At 34.2% G+C, this 13,120-nt stretch overlaps 1 protein-coding gene across 4 annotated transcripts in view; it reads left to right on the forward strand.

The window, feature by feature from the left end:
- Positions 1 to 13,120, forward strand: part of LOC100379016 (uncharacterized) — a 75,105-nt gene that overhangs the window by 21,111 nt on the left and 40,874 nt on the right. Inside the window, exon 1 of one of the 4 annotated variants that reach the window (XM_085503497.1) lies at positions 524 to 740. The exons of 2 other annotated variants lie outside the window; for them this stretch is intronic. Coding sequence is in view for 1 of the 2 variants with exons in the window: in XM_085503495.1 (XP_085359621.1) it covers positions 1,271 to 1,357 (87 nt within the window). In the remaining variant the exon portion in view is untranslated. Of the gene's footprint in view, positions 1 to 523; positions 741 to 1,229; positions 1,358 to 13,120 lie in introns of those variants that run through there. One more of the 4 variants, XM_085503495.1, reaches the window with a different exon arrangement.

Below are 13,120 nucleotides of genomic sequence, written 5' to 3' on the forward strand. Positions count from 1 at the left end.
GAGCTCATGTTTCTACAGACAAAACACAAATATACTGCTTCAGTAACTCAGGGAAATTTTAAGTTCAGAGTTGTTGAACTATTGTATTGTTTGCCATGATTGTATATAGTATGTATGACTATGTGCAGGGAGTCTCACTACATCCTGTAATCACAGTACTGTTTAGTTTTATAAGGCATTTATCTGCATTCATGGTTTTGTTCCCTCAGCTTATTTGACCTTCTACCCCTCCAACTGTGATTGGAATTGACCCCCATTTGTATTGTATTGGATGGTCTGTTTGCATAACAATTGAACATGAGAAAAACCTTTATTGTGAACTTTTATAAACTTGCATAATGACAAAACTAAAGAGGTGTTTCCATACTATAAGGTGTCGGTAAGCATGTTTGGGAGGGGACTGCGTTACCACACTGCTATCTCAGTATCACTGTCTGTGATTTATAAGTATATTTGACAGTCTCAAGTTAATACTGAGTGCCTAGTAATGCTCAAGTCTAACCAGTAGGGTCCATTATTGTGTAGGGGTGACCTACCCTTGTTGTTAGGAGGGGAAGACCACCTGTGGAATCTGAGAGTTCCATTCCCGTGGACTTATTCACGAATGGTTGAATGCATTGTTCCCTCTCATATGTCTTGAGAAATGTTCTCATTTTTCTGTGCTATCGTCGTTTGTACACCTGTATTGCAGGATCAGTCACGGTCTAAATCCAACAGCAGTTGTGATCAGAGAGTCTGAGGTATGTGCAGTAACCTAGAAATCACTGTGTTTTCAGTCTGTCTGTGTGTTTTCAGTGTAATATAATACTGTGTTGCTTTGGCACTTTGCTTATCTGCATTTTAAAATAACCTTACTAACACAAACTGATCTCTGTTTCTGAATCAAGGTCACTCTTCTCACCCCTGTTCCACCCTTACATATAAATCCACATACCAAACTACTTAACAGAGAAGTTAATATTCTACTCTACAGAGGGTCTGGGATACACAGGTGCATTATTTATTACTACCTCTGTACTTGTGATTGGTGTGTGTGTGTAATATGCTTGCTTACCAGCCCGGGAACACAAACCGATTTTAATGGTCTGCCATTTGATTTGTATTTGGTGGTCTCTGTGATTAATTCTGACAACAACTTCTTTCAACTGCTACGTACTTACTACAAGCTATAACATACGGTGTAACTACCATTGTTGCTTTAACTCTGTGCTGTTGTACTTACAAGAGGCGTAACCCAAGCTCAACATATTGTGGTGTTATAATAAGAGTCATGATGGAAGTGATAAACAAAAATGACAGCATCTCAAGAAATGTTTTTGTTCAAGGTTCAGTATTTATATGTCCTCATTGCCATACGGTATGTAATGTTTATCCAGATAAATTGATTCATAAATATGTTGATCTGATCTAATCGGATGTACGTACACGTATATTATCTTGTCTCTAATGGTTAAGTATGATTTGTAAACATCTCATAAAATTTCATGTCGTGCAATCTCATAAAATCCACACATATTCACAGCTTTCAATTTACATGCATACAAGTCTATTTTTTGTGGCATGGCGCTGTTATGAATACATCAGATTTGAAATCATCGTCCATTTCATTTGACTTCAGTTAAATATTAGTTCATATTGCTATTCCCCTATTAGATCCACACCTGTAGAGTTACGTTGATTACAAGTAAATTTATTTTGTCTTGTTAGCATAATGAGCCAACATATATGATGCATCTTTTAGTTTAAGTAGAAACATTGGTCATGTGACAATGTATGGTGGGGCATTGAAAATATTTCCAAAATAAATATTTTAACAAAATAACTAAAAACTTTGCGTTGATTGTTACTATCATGTTACAGTATTCAACAGATGTAGTATTTATAATATAATATAATATTTGTTAATTGTATTAATATGTTCATATAAAGTCATTACGTGGATGTTTCAAAGTGTGCACAAATATTAATGGCAGTATCACTAATGCATAGCTGACATTGATATGACCATCTAATGTCTGAATGCATACGTTCTGGTACCTTCATAATAATCTTACTATTATACATCTTTCCAATCCAACCCCTTTTGTGTGGGATACCCTAAACTGATCAGCAAGATGGTGAAAACTAGTGGAGCTTTCTTGTTATGAAATTTGTTTTCAAATATGTCTGCCATCTTGGAAACATCATGAAATCGTTATCGTTAATATAATATAATAAATTCTATTTTCCAATAATGTAATTAAGGAAATGGTGACAAATTTGTAATGATTATAATTATTCATGCTCAAACTTAAAAATGAACAAATGTAAGCAATGAAAGAATGCAATTGATGGCAGTGATCAGTGTTAAAATCACAACAGTTATCACCCACTGTGATCAAAACCAGTATGCATGTGTTTCCTAACAGTGGCCTATTGTTGTTCAAAACTCACCGGTTAAGCTGATTATTTTAGTTTTTGTTCATTTGAATGTAAGTTCATGTGCCAAGGGTCTTAAAATCAATAAGCCAATGGTATGGTCTATTAAGCATATACACTGATGTTTTTTACTGAAAATGGTTTGTATGTAAATTGGAATAAAGATAAATGCATTGTAGTTTGATACTCATTGATGATATTGTCAAGTCTCTTCCTCAAATTCTTCCATCCCTTCATAATGTACTTAGTTAACACTGAAACATTAATCTAAGTAGAACATTTAAAACATGTACACTGTTAAGATATAGAATCAGAATGAATGAATGTTTTGGGGAATGATACTGTATTCTAAAATCGTCACACATTTCATTAAAATGATATTGTAACATAGTTCTTGCAGTAAGTTTAGTTTTGTGTAAATTAATGTACACTTGGCTAAGAGGAAGGTACAATGGCAATTGTTGTTTTTTGTGTATAACTACTTCTTAAATAAATACCAGCTGATATCTAGTTGTCTTGTTCAAGTCAGTCATGTCAGAAATTTGGACCTTGGCCAATCAGCAGCCACTCCCCCTGCTTTGGTTGTTTGCATATGATGCTGAAATGTTAAAAAAATAGTTTTTTTTTATGCAGGAAATCGAATTGAAATATTGGTTGCTTTTGCCAAAGTAACTGGTAATGTAATTATATTTTGATTCTTATATTATTTTTTTCTATATTGGCAATGTGAAACATAAATGCATGTATGGTTTGATTTGATTAAAGATATTTCAAAATTAATTTGAAATTGAATTAATGGGTCTTAAAGTTTGTTAAAGTAAAAGAAAAGAATTAGTTGAATACAAACACTAAGTAGTTACTATCTATAAATGGACTGCCCCTGCCCCTGATAATCTTCTTCAGATAGTTGAACTTCCTTTCTGCTACGCCATTCCATGCAGTAACTTCCTCCCTACTGGGCCATTCCAAACCGTGAACTAACTTCCTGGCAACCATTTTGTTTAAGGTAGAGATACAGGTTCGTGGGCACTTGGGAGTGAAATTTTTTGTTGTTGCTTTTTATTATCCAAACTATCTTGGCTATAGAATTTTGTGTAGAATTGTGGATAGTGGAACATACTCAAAAAACGATTTTAAAATATAGATAACAGGTGCAAACATTCTCTCTTTTGAATGCTGAGCAAGGCTGTACATAAATAATAAAAAAGAAACATGGTGAAAAAAACAAATGACAGGATCTCCATATTATGCACTATATTTAACTGTTAACAAAACGATAATACAAATTTTAAATTTTAAAAATTTTAAATTTGGAACTGTTACAGCCATTTTAATTATGAGCATTAGCAAACTTCTTACTGAGTGAATTGTTATGCAAATTAGCAATTATCTCAGCTTCTTTTTAGTGCACATCCCAGAACTTAAAAAAAAATAGCTCCTAGACGCTTAGACCTTTTGTTTTGAAATTTTCACAAATGATTGACAATGTGTTTATCTTCAAAACGCCGTTGGGGCATTGTTTTTGGTTGAACAGTGCTACAACAAACGTACAGACAACTAGCATGGGTGTTAATTTGTGCATAAACTTGAATTAGTGATATTTGAGCTGCTGCCTTGCAAAATTGGGAACTGGTAGACAGTTTTCAAGACGGCACTTTTTCATAGATGTACCCATAAACCAATTTTGACAGGAAACAGAAGCATGGTTTAGAAGCTATTTTTTTTTAATCACTTTTGACCAAAAAAGCACATTTTTGTGCATGTTTCAAACTAGTGTCCATAAAAAAAAAAAATACTAACAAAATTTTAAAATTCATACAATAAGCTTTCCGAAAATATATAGTTTTGTGGACAAGGGATGTCATCTTGGTTTCCTAATTAACTAATTAAAATACCTGTCAGGTAAACTGCATCTCTACCTTAATGAATTTTGTTCCAGAGATATATCCCTGATATGCTTTGACCAATCCTGTTCAAATTTTATATATAGATTAAATAGCATATTTGCATTTTTTAGATTCGATTTAAGATGGTTGAATGGCGACTATTTACAATAAGCTGTTTTTATTAGCTTTTCATATAGGTGATCGTCTATTGCTCATTTGTCAGGTCGCTTGTTCTCTTGTGTCCTCAATCAAATCTTGAATGTACCGGGACTGATTCTTTTTAGTCCCCATTCGGACGAAGTCCGAAAACGGGGACTTATAATTTGGTCTCCGTTCGTGCGTGTGTGCGTCCGTGCATCTGTGCGTCCGTCCGGCGTCATATCTCAGAATCCCTTGGACCAATTCCATTCATTCTTTGCATGTGCCTAGTACGTTATGTGGGACATATGCACATGCAGTGATTTAGCGATTCGATTCAAAATGGCCGACTGGCAGCCATGTTGTTTTTTGAAAATGTTCTATTTTGGACATGCTTTGTCAGTTTTCATTCAAACTTGGTACATAGATTATATATGTTAGGATACATGTCCATGACGATTTATTCCACAATTGGATCCAAGATGGCCGACTGGGAGCCATCTTGTTTTTTGAAAATGTCGTATTTTGGACATGTTTTGTCAGTTTTCATTCAAATTTAGTGCATAGATCATACATGTTAGGATACATGTCCCCAACCGTCTGTGAGTTCCTGAGTCTGTCTGTCTGTCTGTCCGTCTGTCCGTCTGTCTGTCCGTGTGTCCATCCATACGTGCGTCAGTCTGTCCAGAGTCATATTTCAGAATCCTGTGGACCGATTTCGTTCATTTGTTGCATGTGCCGAGTACTTTATGTGGAACATATGCACATGCAGTGGTTTAGCGATTTGATTAAAAATGGCCGACTGGTAGCCACCTTGTTTTTTGAAAATGTTGTATTTTGGACATGCTTTGTCAGTTTTCATTTATTTCGCAATTGGATCAAAGATGGTCGACTGGCAGGCATCTTGTTTTTTTTTTAAGTGGTATCTTGGACGTGCTCTGTCAGTTTTCATTCAAATTTGGCACATACATGTACTTTATACATGTTAGGATGCATGTCCATGACAATTTGTTTCAAAATCTGGTCAAGGATGGCCGATTGACAGCAATCTGACTTTTTGGTCTTACTACTATATTTCCACAATTTATGTACCATTTTCATTCGTATTTGGCACCAATCTGATTAAAATCTGATGTAGTGTACGGGCTTTAATTATTTTGGCTATAAACTTATTTTAATTTTATTTTTTATTACTTTTGTTATTAATGCCTTTTTATTTTATTATTTTACTTTGATTTTGATTTTTTTTAATTCCGCCCTACATACATCTGATCCGACGCCTACGTAAGTCCCGTTCAAATCTCGCGTAAGTAACAGCCAATCACAGGCCCCCTTTTATACAGGCGACTGGAAAAAGACACTGGTGTTCGGTCGAACCGGTGGAAACAAAATCGTCACTCCCAGAATAACTACGCAAAATAAAGATCTAAACTCGAACCATTCGAGCCACAATATATACATAAAAAAATGACTTTCGTTGCATTTGACAATGATAAACTTACCGAAAAGCCGTGTTCTCCTCGGTCCTAACGTCGGTATAATCCGCCATTTTATGTTTGAGTGTGTTTGCCACCTGACTCTGCCCAGTGACGTCATTATGTGCGCTATAGAAGAAGGTCTGTGATTCGTTGACTAAAATCGTCGACAGTGGGTCTCGTTGAAATCTCGTTACATAGGCATCGGCTCAGATGTATGTAGGGCGGAATTTTAAAAAAATCTTAAAATCAAAATCAAAGTAAAATAATAAAATAAAAAGGCATTAATAACAACAGTAATAAAACATAAAATTAAAATAAGTTTATAGCCAAATAATTAAAGCCCGTACACTACATCAGATTTTAATCAGATTGATTTGGCACATACATCATACATATCAGTGTGTTTCATAATCATATCAAAGATGGCTAAATAACGGCTGTTTTTATTTTTGGCCATATTACTACTACATGGAACACATGTTTTAATGTAAATGTTGTATACGCCACTTGGAACTCAAGTTTCAAGGACATGCTCGCTCGCGACAACCCCTCCGCTTTAATATGACGAGTACAAAGAGAACGTTCGAACATTTAACAGGGACTGTGTCATTTTCAATGACTTGTCATTATTGATACTAAAGACACAAAATAAAAATATACATGTGCATGACAATTTGTTTTTCATTTTTTTTTCATTTTCTGACCAACTGGCAGTCATTTTAGTTCCCAACATTTAAACATGTCATCAGTTGTTTCTCAGTTTACACATTTTTTATACTTTTAAATTAATTTTTTGTCTGTCCTTGGTCTTGTCTTAAATGCATTTTCTGTGCTACTACTTGTTATGTTACACTTTTAATTGAATCATTCCAAACTTGAAATGTTATAAACTTCATTGAGTTCAATTTAGGTTTGTCTGTCATTCACAAATCAGAGGTGTGGTTGATAGACATTTTGAATTGCAAGCATTTGGTTCCAAGGAAATAAAACTGATGTATTTATGTGCACACCATATATGATCACCTGCATTGCATGCTGGGTAGATACTTGAATGAAGAGGTGTTTCAGTTCCGCTGTCGACAAAGTGGACAATGCGGAGCTCTTCATATTACTGATTGTCTGTATTCTGTCCTCTGTAGTATGTTGTCAACTTTTTACATTGTTGTCTTCTTCTTCAAAACCGTTAAACCAAATCCTTTCATATTTTCAACATAGATTCTTGGGGTAGTCCTCTGTCAGGTTTGTTCATTTCGTGATGATATTTTTAATTCTTTAATTTTTTAATTTTGATGAATATTTTTTTGTCATTTTTGGTAAAAAAATGATATTTTCAACTTTTTGTTGAAAACCACAAGCCACTTTGCTTTGATACTATACTTATGGGTATTTGATACTATGCGTATAGGTACCTTAGAGACTTCTTTCAGATTTGTTCATTTTCTAATGATATCTTCAGTTCTTGAATTGAAATGTGCATTGCTAACAGCGGAGCTATCTCAGCCGAGAGGCTGCTTGTAATTGTTAAATAATTAACACTGTTAATAATATTTCAATTTTTTTTACATAATAGCATGAAAATATACCTTAATTGTGTTTTATCATCTTCTGAGGACATTATTTCCATTCACATTGTATATATATATCGAAACTTTCAGCAGGCATTGTGTTTAAATCCAATATAACAGATAATACACATTCTATTTCAATTTGTTATTTCCACCATAGAGGGCGCTGAAGTAGTAGTCTCAATTGCAAATCATAAACTCCCTGGTACATGCAAACATTGTACTACACTGGTCACTTTATAATGTATTTTATTGCTTGACTTCATTGTCTTCTTATTGATATCACAGGGTGGCCTGTAAAGTCCTCCTAAATAATAGATATTAGAGATTCAAATCAGTGTAATTTACATGGCACCTTTGTCAGGCTGGTAGCCGTAAGGCATAACATGTACCGTTACACCGCTACTATAGCAACCCTAACATTCTCATTAATATTCAAGTTTCCATCATTAGCATTTGGTACAAAGTTCTTAATGTTGCCATTTTGTTGTACATGTACCTTAACGTGGCAAGATGAATTCTGCCGTGAGTATTACACTATGATGTGTGTCTTTTATGTACACTAACAGTTAATGCATTTGTGAGGTCAAGTCTAGATGTAACTTACTTATATTATTCTTACTTTTAACCTCAGATTGTAGACTTGATATCGTTAAACACACCCAATATATAAACATTGTAGACTGTGACACTTTAAGGAATTTATCTCAGCCTTTCAACATATTAGATCTGACCTAATATATTTTTGGCAATTTCACATTTTTATCCTAAATAGAGATAGAATTCATAGGGGAGAATTTTATTGCTATTTAAAAAAAAATGAAATGAAAGTGGTTTTGTTATTTATACATGTTAGGAGTTATAGCAGGATCTTTAGAATGAAACCCATAACCATTTTACCAAGAAAACTCTTGAAAAAAATTGATGTTAGAACACATTCACCGATATATTATGTTGTTGTTTGCTTACTTTTAATAGTAATATTACTTTCAAGGAAGTATTTCAGTTCATACCGTTCCACATGTATGAAGCTTTCAATCTTAAAAACAAATCTATAAAAAAATCTTTATTTTGAGTCATTGTATAATAAAACATTACAACTTGTTGTCAAATAATTATGTTATTCCAACAACTTGAAAGTCAATGACTACCAGTATTGTGTCCCAAATACTAGTGCATTCATGCTGGCATATGTACACAGGACATAGTAGTACGGTAGTGTAATTAAGAACATCACATTTTTAAGTTTATATTCAGGAAAAAATTCTTGCCATACTAATGCCATGTATTTCTATTGGTCACCATTGTGCCTTAGAACTGGCATTGCAGCTATAGTCCAAATAATTGTTACTATAAAAATACTCACTCCATTTACCGTGGATACTCAAATAGGAATGGTTGGTATGCATACAGCTTCTTTCAATACAGACACTAGTTATAAAGTCGACTGAAAATTTAATTCATTGGAAGTCGATCTACTGAGTATTGCCGACTGGTCTGTGTATAGATGTTCATTGAAATAAATCTGTACTTTGCGACAATTGGAGTACTACAGTGGATTCTAAAAATATGGAATTCAGATTTATGATAAGAGCATTGATTTATGATGTGTGTTCAGTTTTTATTGGCTTTCCTGTGTGATGGTTGTTGGCAAGAAGTTCAACTTGTGTGTTCATTTCTTGTTTCAGTATTATCATTATAAATACCAGAATTAGGAGTTACCGTACTCCTGTTGTGAATTTACTTTAGACCATATATAGTTACTAAACTGCACACAAAGTGTTGCTGCTCTGTTCTTGATATAACCAGCTGTTCTTAAAGTATTAATATAACTTGTAATAGATTGACTATGTGTATATATATATATATATATATATATATATCCAAACTTATAAAGCTAGGCTTAATCTGCTTTTATAATGAGAGATTAAATGATTTCAGGACTATGCAAAGTAGCTTAAATAATTGACCTAATAATTACATGGCAAAATAGTGCATGTCTTTAGATCTGTCTATCCATGGTATCTCAGGTCTATCTATCCATTGTATCACAGGTCTATCTATCCATTGTATCTCAGGTACACCATGAAAGTTATTAAACAATTTATTAACTCATAACAACCTACTGAAGGAGGTTAAAGGTTACAACAACAACAAAAATTACAGATAAAAATTAATCAAATTACTATGGCTAATAGTTTAAAGACAACCAGAAACAGACAAAATTGAAGTTAGTAACGGAAATATATAATAAAAGTAAAATGAAACACCAACAAAAAACTATAAACTGAATATAAAAACAAAAACCCAATGAATAGGTTTAAAAAAAAAGTTAATGACTAAGTAGGTAGGTGCTGCTGTCTAGTAGCAAAGCTGTATTTCAGATATTGTGCCAGAGGAATTGCTAAGTTATTATTTGACATTATTTTTATGAATTTATTTTCAGGTGTGAGATTAGTAAAGTCAGGAATAATCTTTTCAGCTTCATTGTATAAAATGACCCTCTCTTTACTATATACTGGGCATATTATGAGGAAGTGATGTTCATCTTCAATATCATTTTTATTACACAATTTGCAGATTCTGTCGCTACTTTTGATTCTGTTGTGTCTTCCTTTTTCAATTTCTAAACTGTGATTGCTCAGTCTGAATTTAGTTAGGGTACTTTTCAGTTCTTTATTTTTTAGCTTAATTAAGTAGTTTTCCAAAATGAAGTTTGTTTTATATTTTTTGTAAGTCCTCAGTTTGTTTTTTGTATTAGTGTTTTGTCTGTTATCATCATTAATTGAGTTAATCCAATGTTTTATAAATACATTTTTTATTTTATCATATATCCGTGACATTTGTGACGATTTTAGCTCATTATTGTTAGGCTAGGCATTCAACCTAGCTAATTATTAAGAGTTTAAAATTTATCACATACTTTTATTTTAAAAGTCTTACACAGTTGTTGATATAAACACAATTTATCAAGTTTTAGTATTTTTACCAAGTATGAAATATTTTTCTTGAGAAATCTACCTGAAAACATGTAAAAATATGTCATTTTGTAACTCTTTCAATATGATTTATGTTGAAGCATTAATTTATAAATAATAAATAGTATTGTTCGGCATAGAGACTTGTCTAAAGTAGGTCATCTGACAGGTAGATCCAGAATTGCCTACACAACTATTTTTACTATTGTTTGTTTTCTATGAGTGTCGGTATGTTGTTAACATTGACTCACTCCTAGGATCAAGATTGATAATACAGATATGCTGATAACAAATTGTAACTAAATTGTCTGTTTTATTAGATCGTCTGTCAATTTTCTCGAGCGGAGCTTATTGTATGAGTGATTGTTCATCGTCGTCGTTGTGTGCATCAACTGTTTAGTCCCCGTTCGGACGAAGTCCGAAAACGGGGACTTATAATTCGGTCTCCGTCCGTGCGTGCGTCCGTGTGTCCGTCCGGAGTCATATCTCAGAACCCCTTGGACTGATTCCGTTCATTCTTTGCATGTGCCTAGTACTTTATGTGACACATATGCACATGCAGTGGTTTAGCGATTCGATTCAAAATGGCCAACTGGCAGCCATCTTGTTTTTTGAAAATGTTGTATTTTGGACATGCTTTGTCAGTTTTCATTCAAACTTGGTACATAGATTATACATGTTAGGATACATGTCCATGATGATTTATTTCACAATTGGATCCAAGATGGCCGACTGGCAGCCATCTTGTTTTTTGAAAATGTCGTATTTTGGACATGCTTTGTCAGTTTTCATTCAAATTTAGTACATAGATCATACATGTTAGGATACATGTCCCTGACCGTCCGTGAGTTCCTGAGTCTGTCCGTTCGACCGTCCGTGTGTTCGTCTGTCCGTGTGTCAGTCTATCCAACGTCATATTTCAGAATCCTGTGGACCAATTCCGTTCATTCTTTGCGTATGCCTAGTACCTTATGTGGGACATATGCACATGCAGTGGTTTAGCGATTTGATTCAAAATGGCTGACTGGAAGCCATGTTGTTTTTTGAAAATGTCGTATTTTGGACGTGCTCTGTCAGTTTTCATTCAAATTTGGCACATACATGTACTTTATACATTTTAGGATGCATGTCCATGACAATTTGTTTCAAAATCTGGTCAAGGATGGCCGATTGACAGCCATCTGACTTTTTGGCCTTACTACTATATTTCCACAATTTATGTACCATATTCATTCGTATTTGACACATACATCATACATATCAGTGTGTTTCATAATCAGATCAAAGATGGCTGAATAACGACTGTTTTTATTTTGGCCATATTACTATGACACGAAACAAGTGTTTTGATGTAAATAAACAATCTGTTGTATACGCCATTTGGAACTCAAGTTTCAAGGACATGCTCGTGACAACCCCTCCGCTTTAATATGACGAGCACAAAGAGAACTTAACGGGGACTGTGTCATTTTCAATGACTTGTTACTTTTTAACTTCTTCTTGAAAACATCAATTCTTATTGCTTTGATACTCATATCTTGTGTGTATTTGGGCAGACCTATCTTAGTTTTGTTCATTTCCTGATGATGTCTTGAATTCTCTAATTTTGATGAATATTTTTGCTAAAAAGTGATATTTTCGACTTCTTGTTGAAAACTGCAAGTTTGATTGCTGTGATATTATATTATATTTGTTGGTACTGCAAGTACACCTCTCTCAGATTTGTTCATTTTGTGATGATATCTTTAATTCTCTAATTTGGATGAATATTTTAGTCATTTTTGATAACAAATTTTAGCAAGCAAGTCAGACAGCAAGTCTGATTGTTTTGATACTAATAGGTACCTCTGGTAGACCTCTCACAGATTTGTTCATTTTCTAATGATATTTTCAGTTCTTTGATTGAAATGTGCATTGCTAATAGCAGAGATATCTCAGCCAAGAAGCTGCATGTTTAAGATGAAGTAGGCAAGGATTGGCATATCTCATATTCTAGTATGCCTAGCTGATCATGATTGGAAGAGCTGGTTATATGAAATGAAATAAACCACAGTATACCCACCCCTCAAGTTGTGTAAATCACACTCAACCACTCTAATGGCATCTACACGTAGGACGAATCTTGCAAAGATACCGGTCACTGGTAGCATAGTGGTTGTCGCTCCAGACTCATGATCGGTAGACCCAAGTTCAAATCCTACCTTAGGCTAAACATCAAAGGGTCAACCCCTACCCTGGGTGAGTGTGCCACAGACTCAATGGGAAGGCCAATTCCACTGGCCGAGATTCATTCACTAACGAATGCGACTTTGGGGGAACCTTTGTTAAGGTCCGCAGGTGCTTGTGTTCAACCGAGCCTGGTTGACGCCAGGATAGCGCATTAAAATTGCCATTTGACAGAGAGATGGCCACACAGCCCTGTCATGTAGTCCCAAACATGAATATGACTTCTGTGGCAAAATGCACTATGTGTCAGCACTAGCACTTGCAATTTGCACATACAAAAAAAAAAAGTCAGGAGAGACAACGGTGACATTCAATGTCCAGAACTGTCGCCTGGCACAAAAATATTTAAAAAAAAAAAAAAAAAAGATACCATACTGGCTGCTGATGTGTGGAAAGGATTAAAGTGTTGGTAGTACAAGGTGTAATGACAT

Source organism: Saccoglossus kowalevskii, chromosome 9, assembly GCF_978046115.1.
Source record: "Saccoglossus kowalevskii chromosome 9, keSacKowa6.1, whole genome shotgun sequence".
In the NCBI taxonomy this organism is placed as follows: domain Eukaryota; kingdom Metazoa; phylum Hemichordata; class Enteropneusta; family Harrimaniidae; genus Saccoglossus; species Saccoglossus kowalevskii.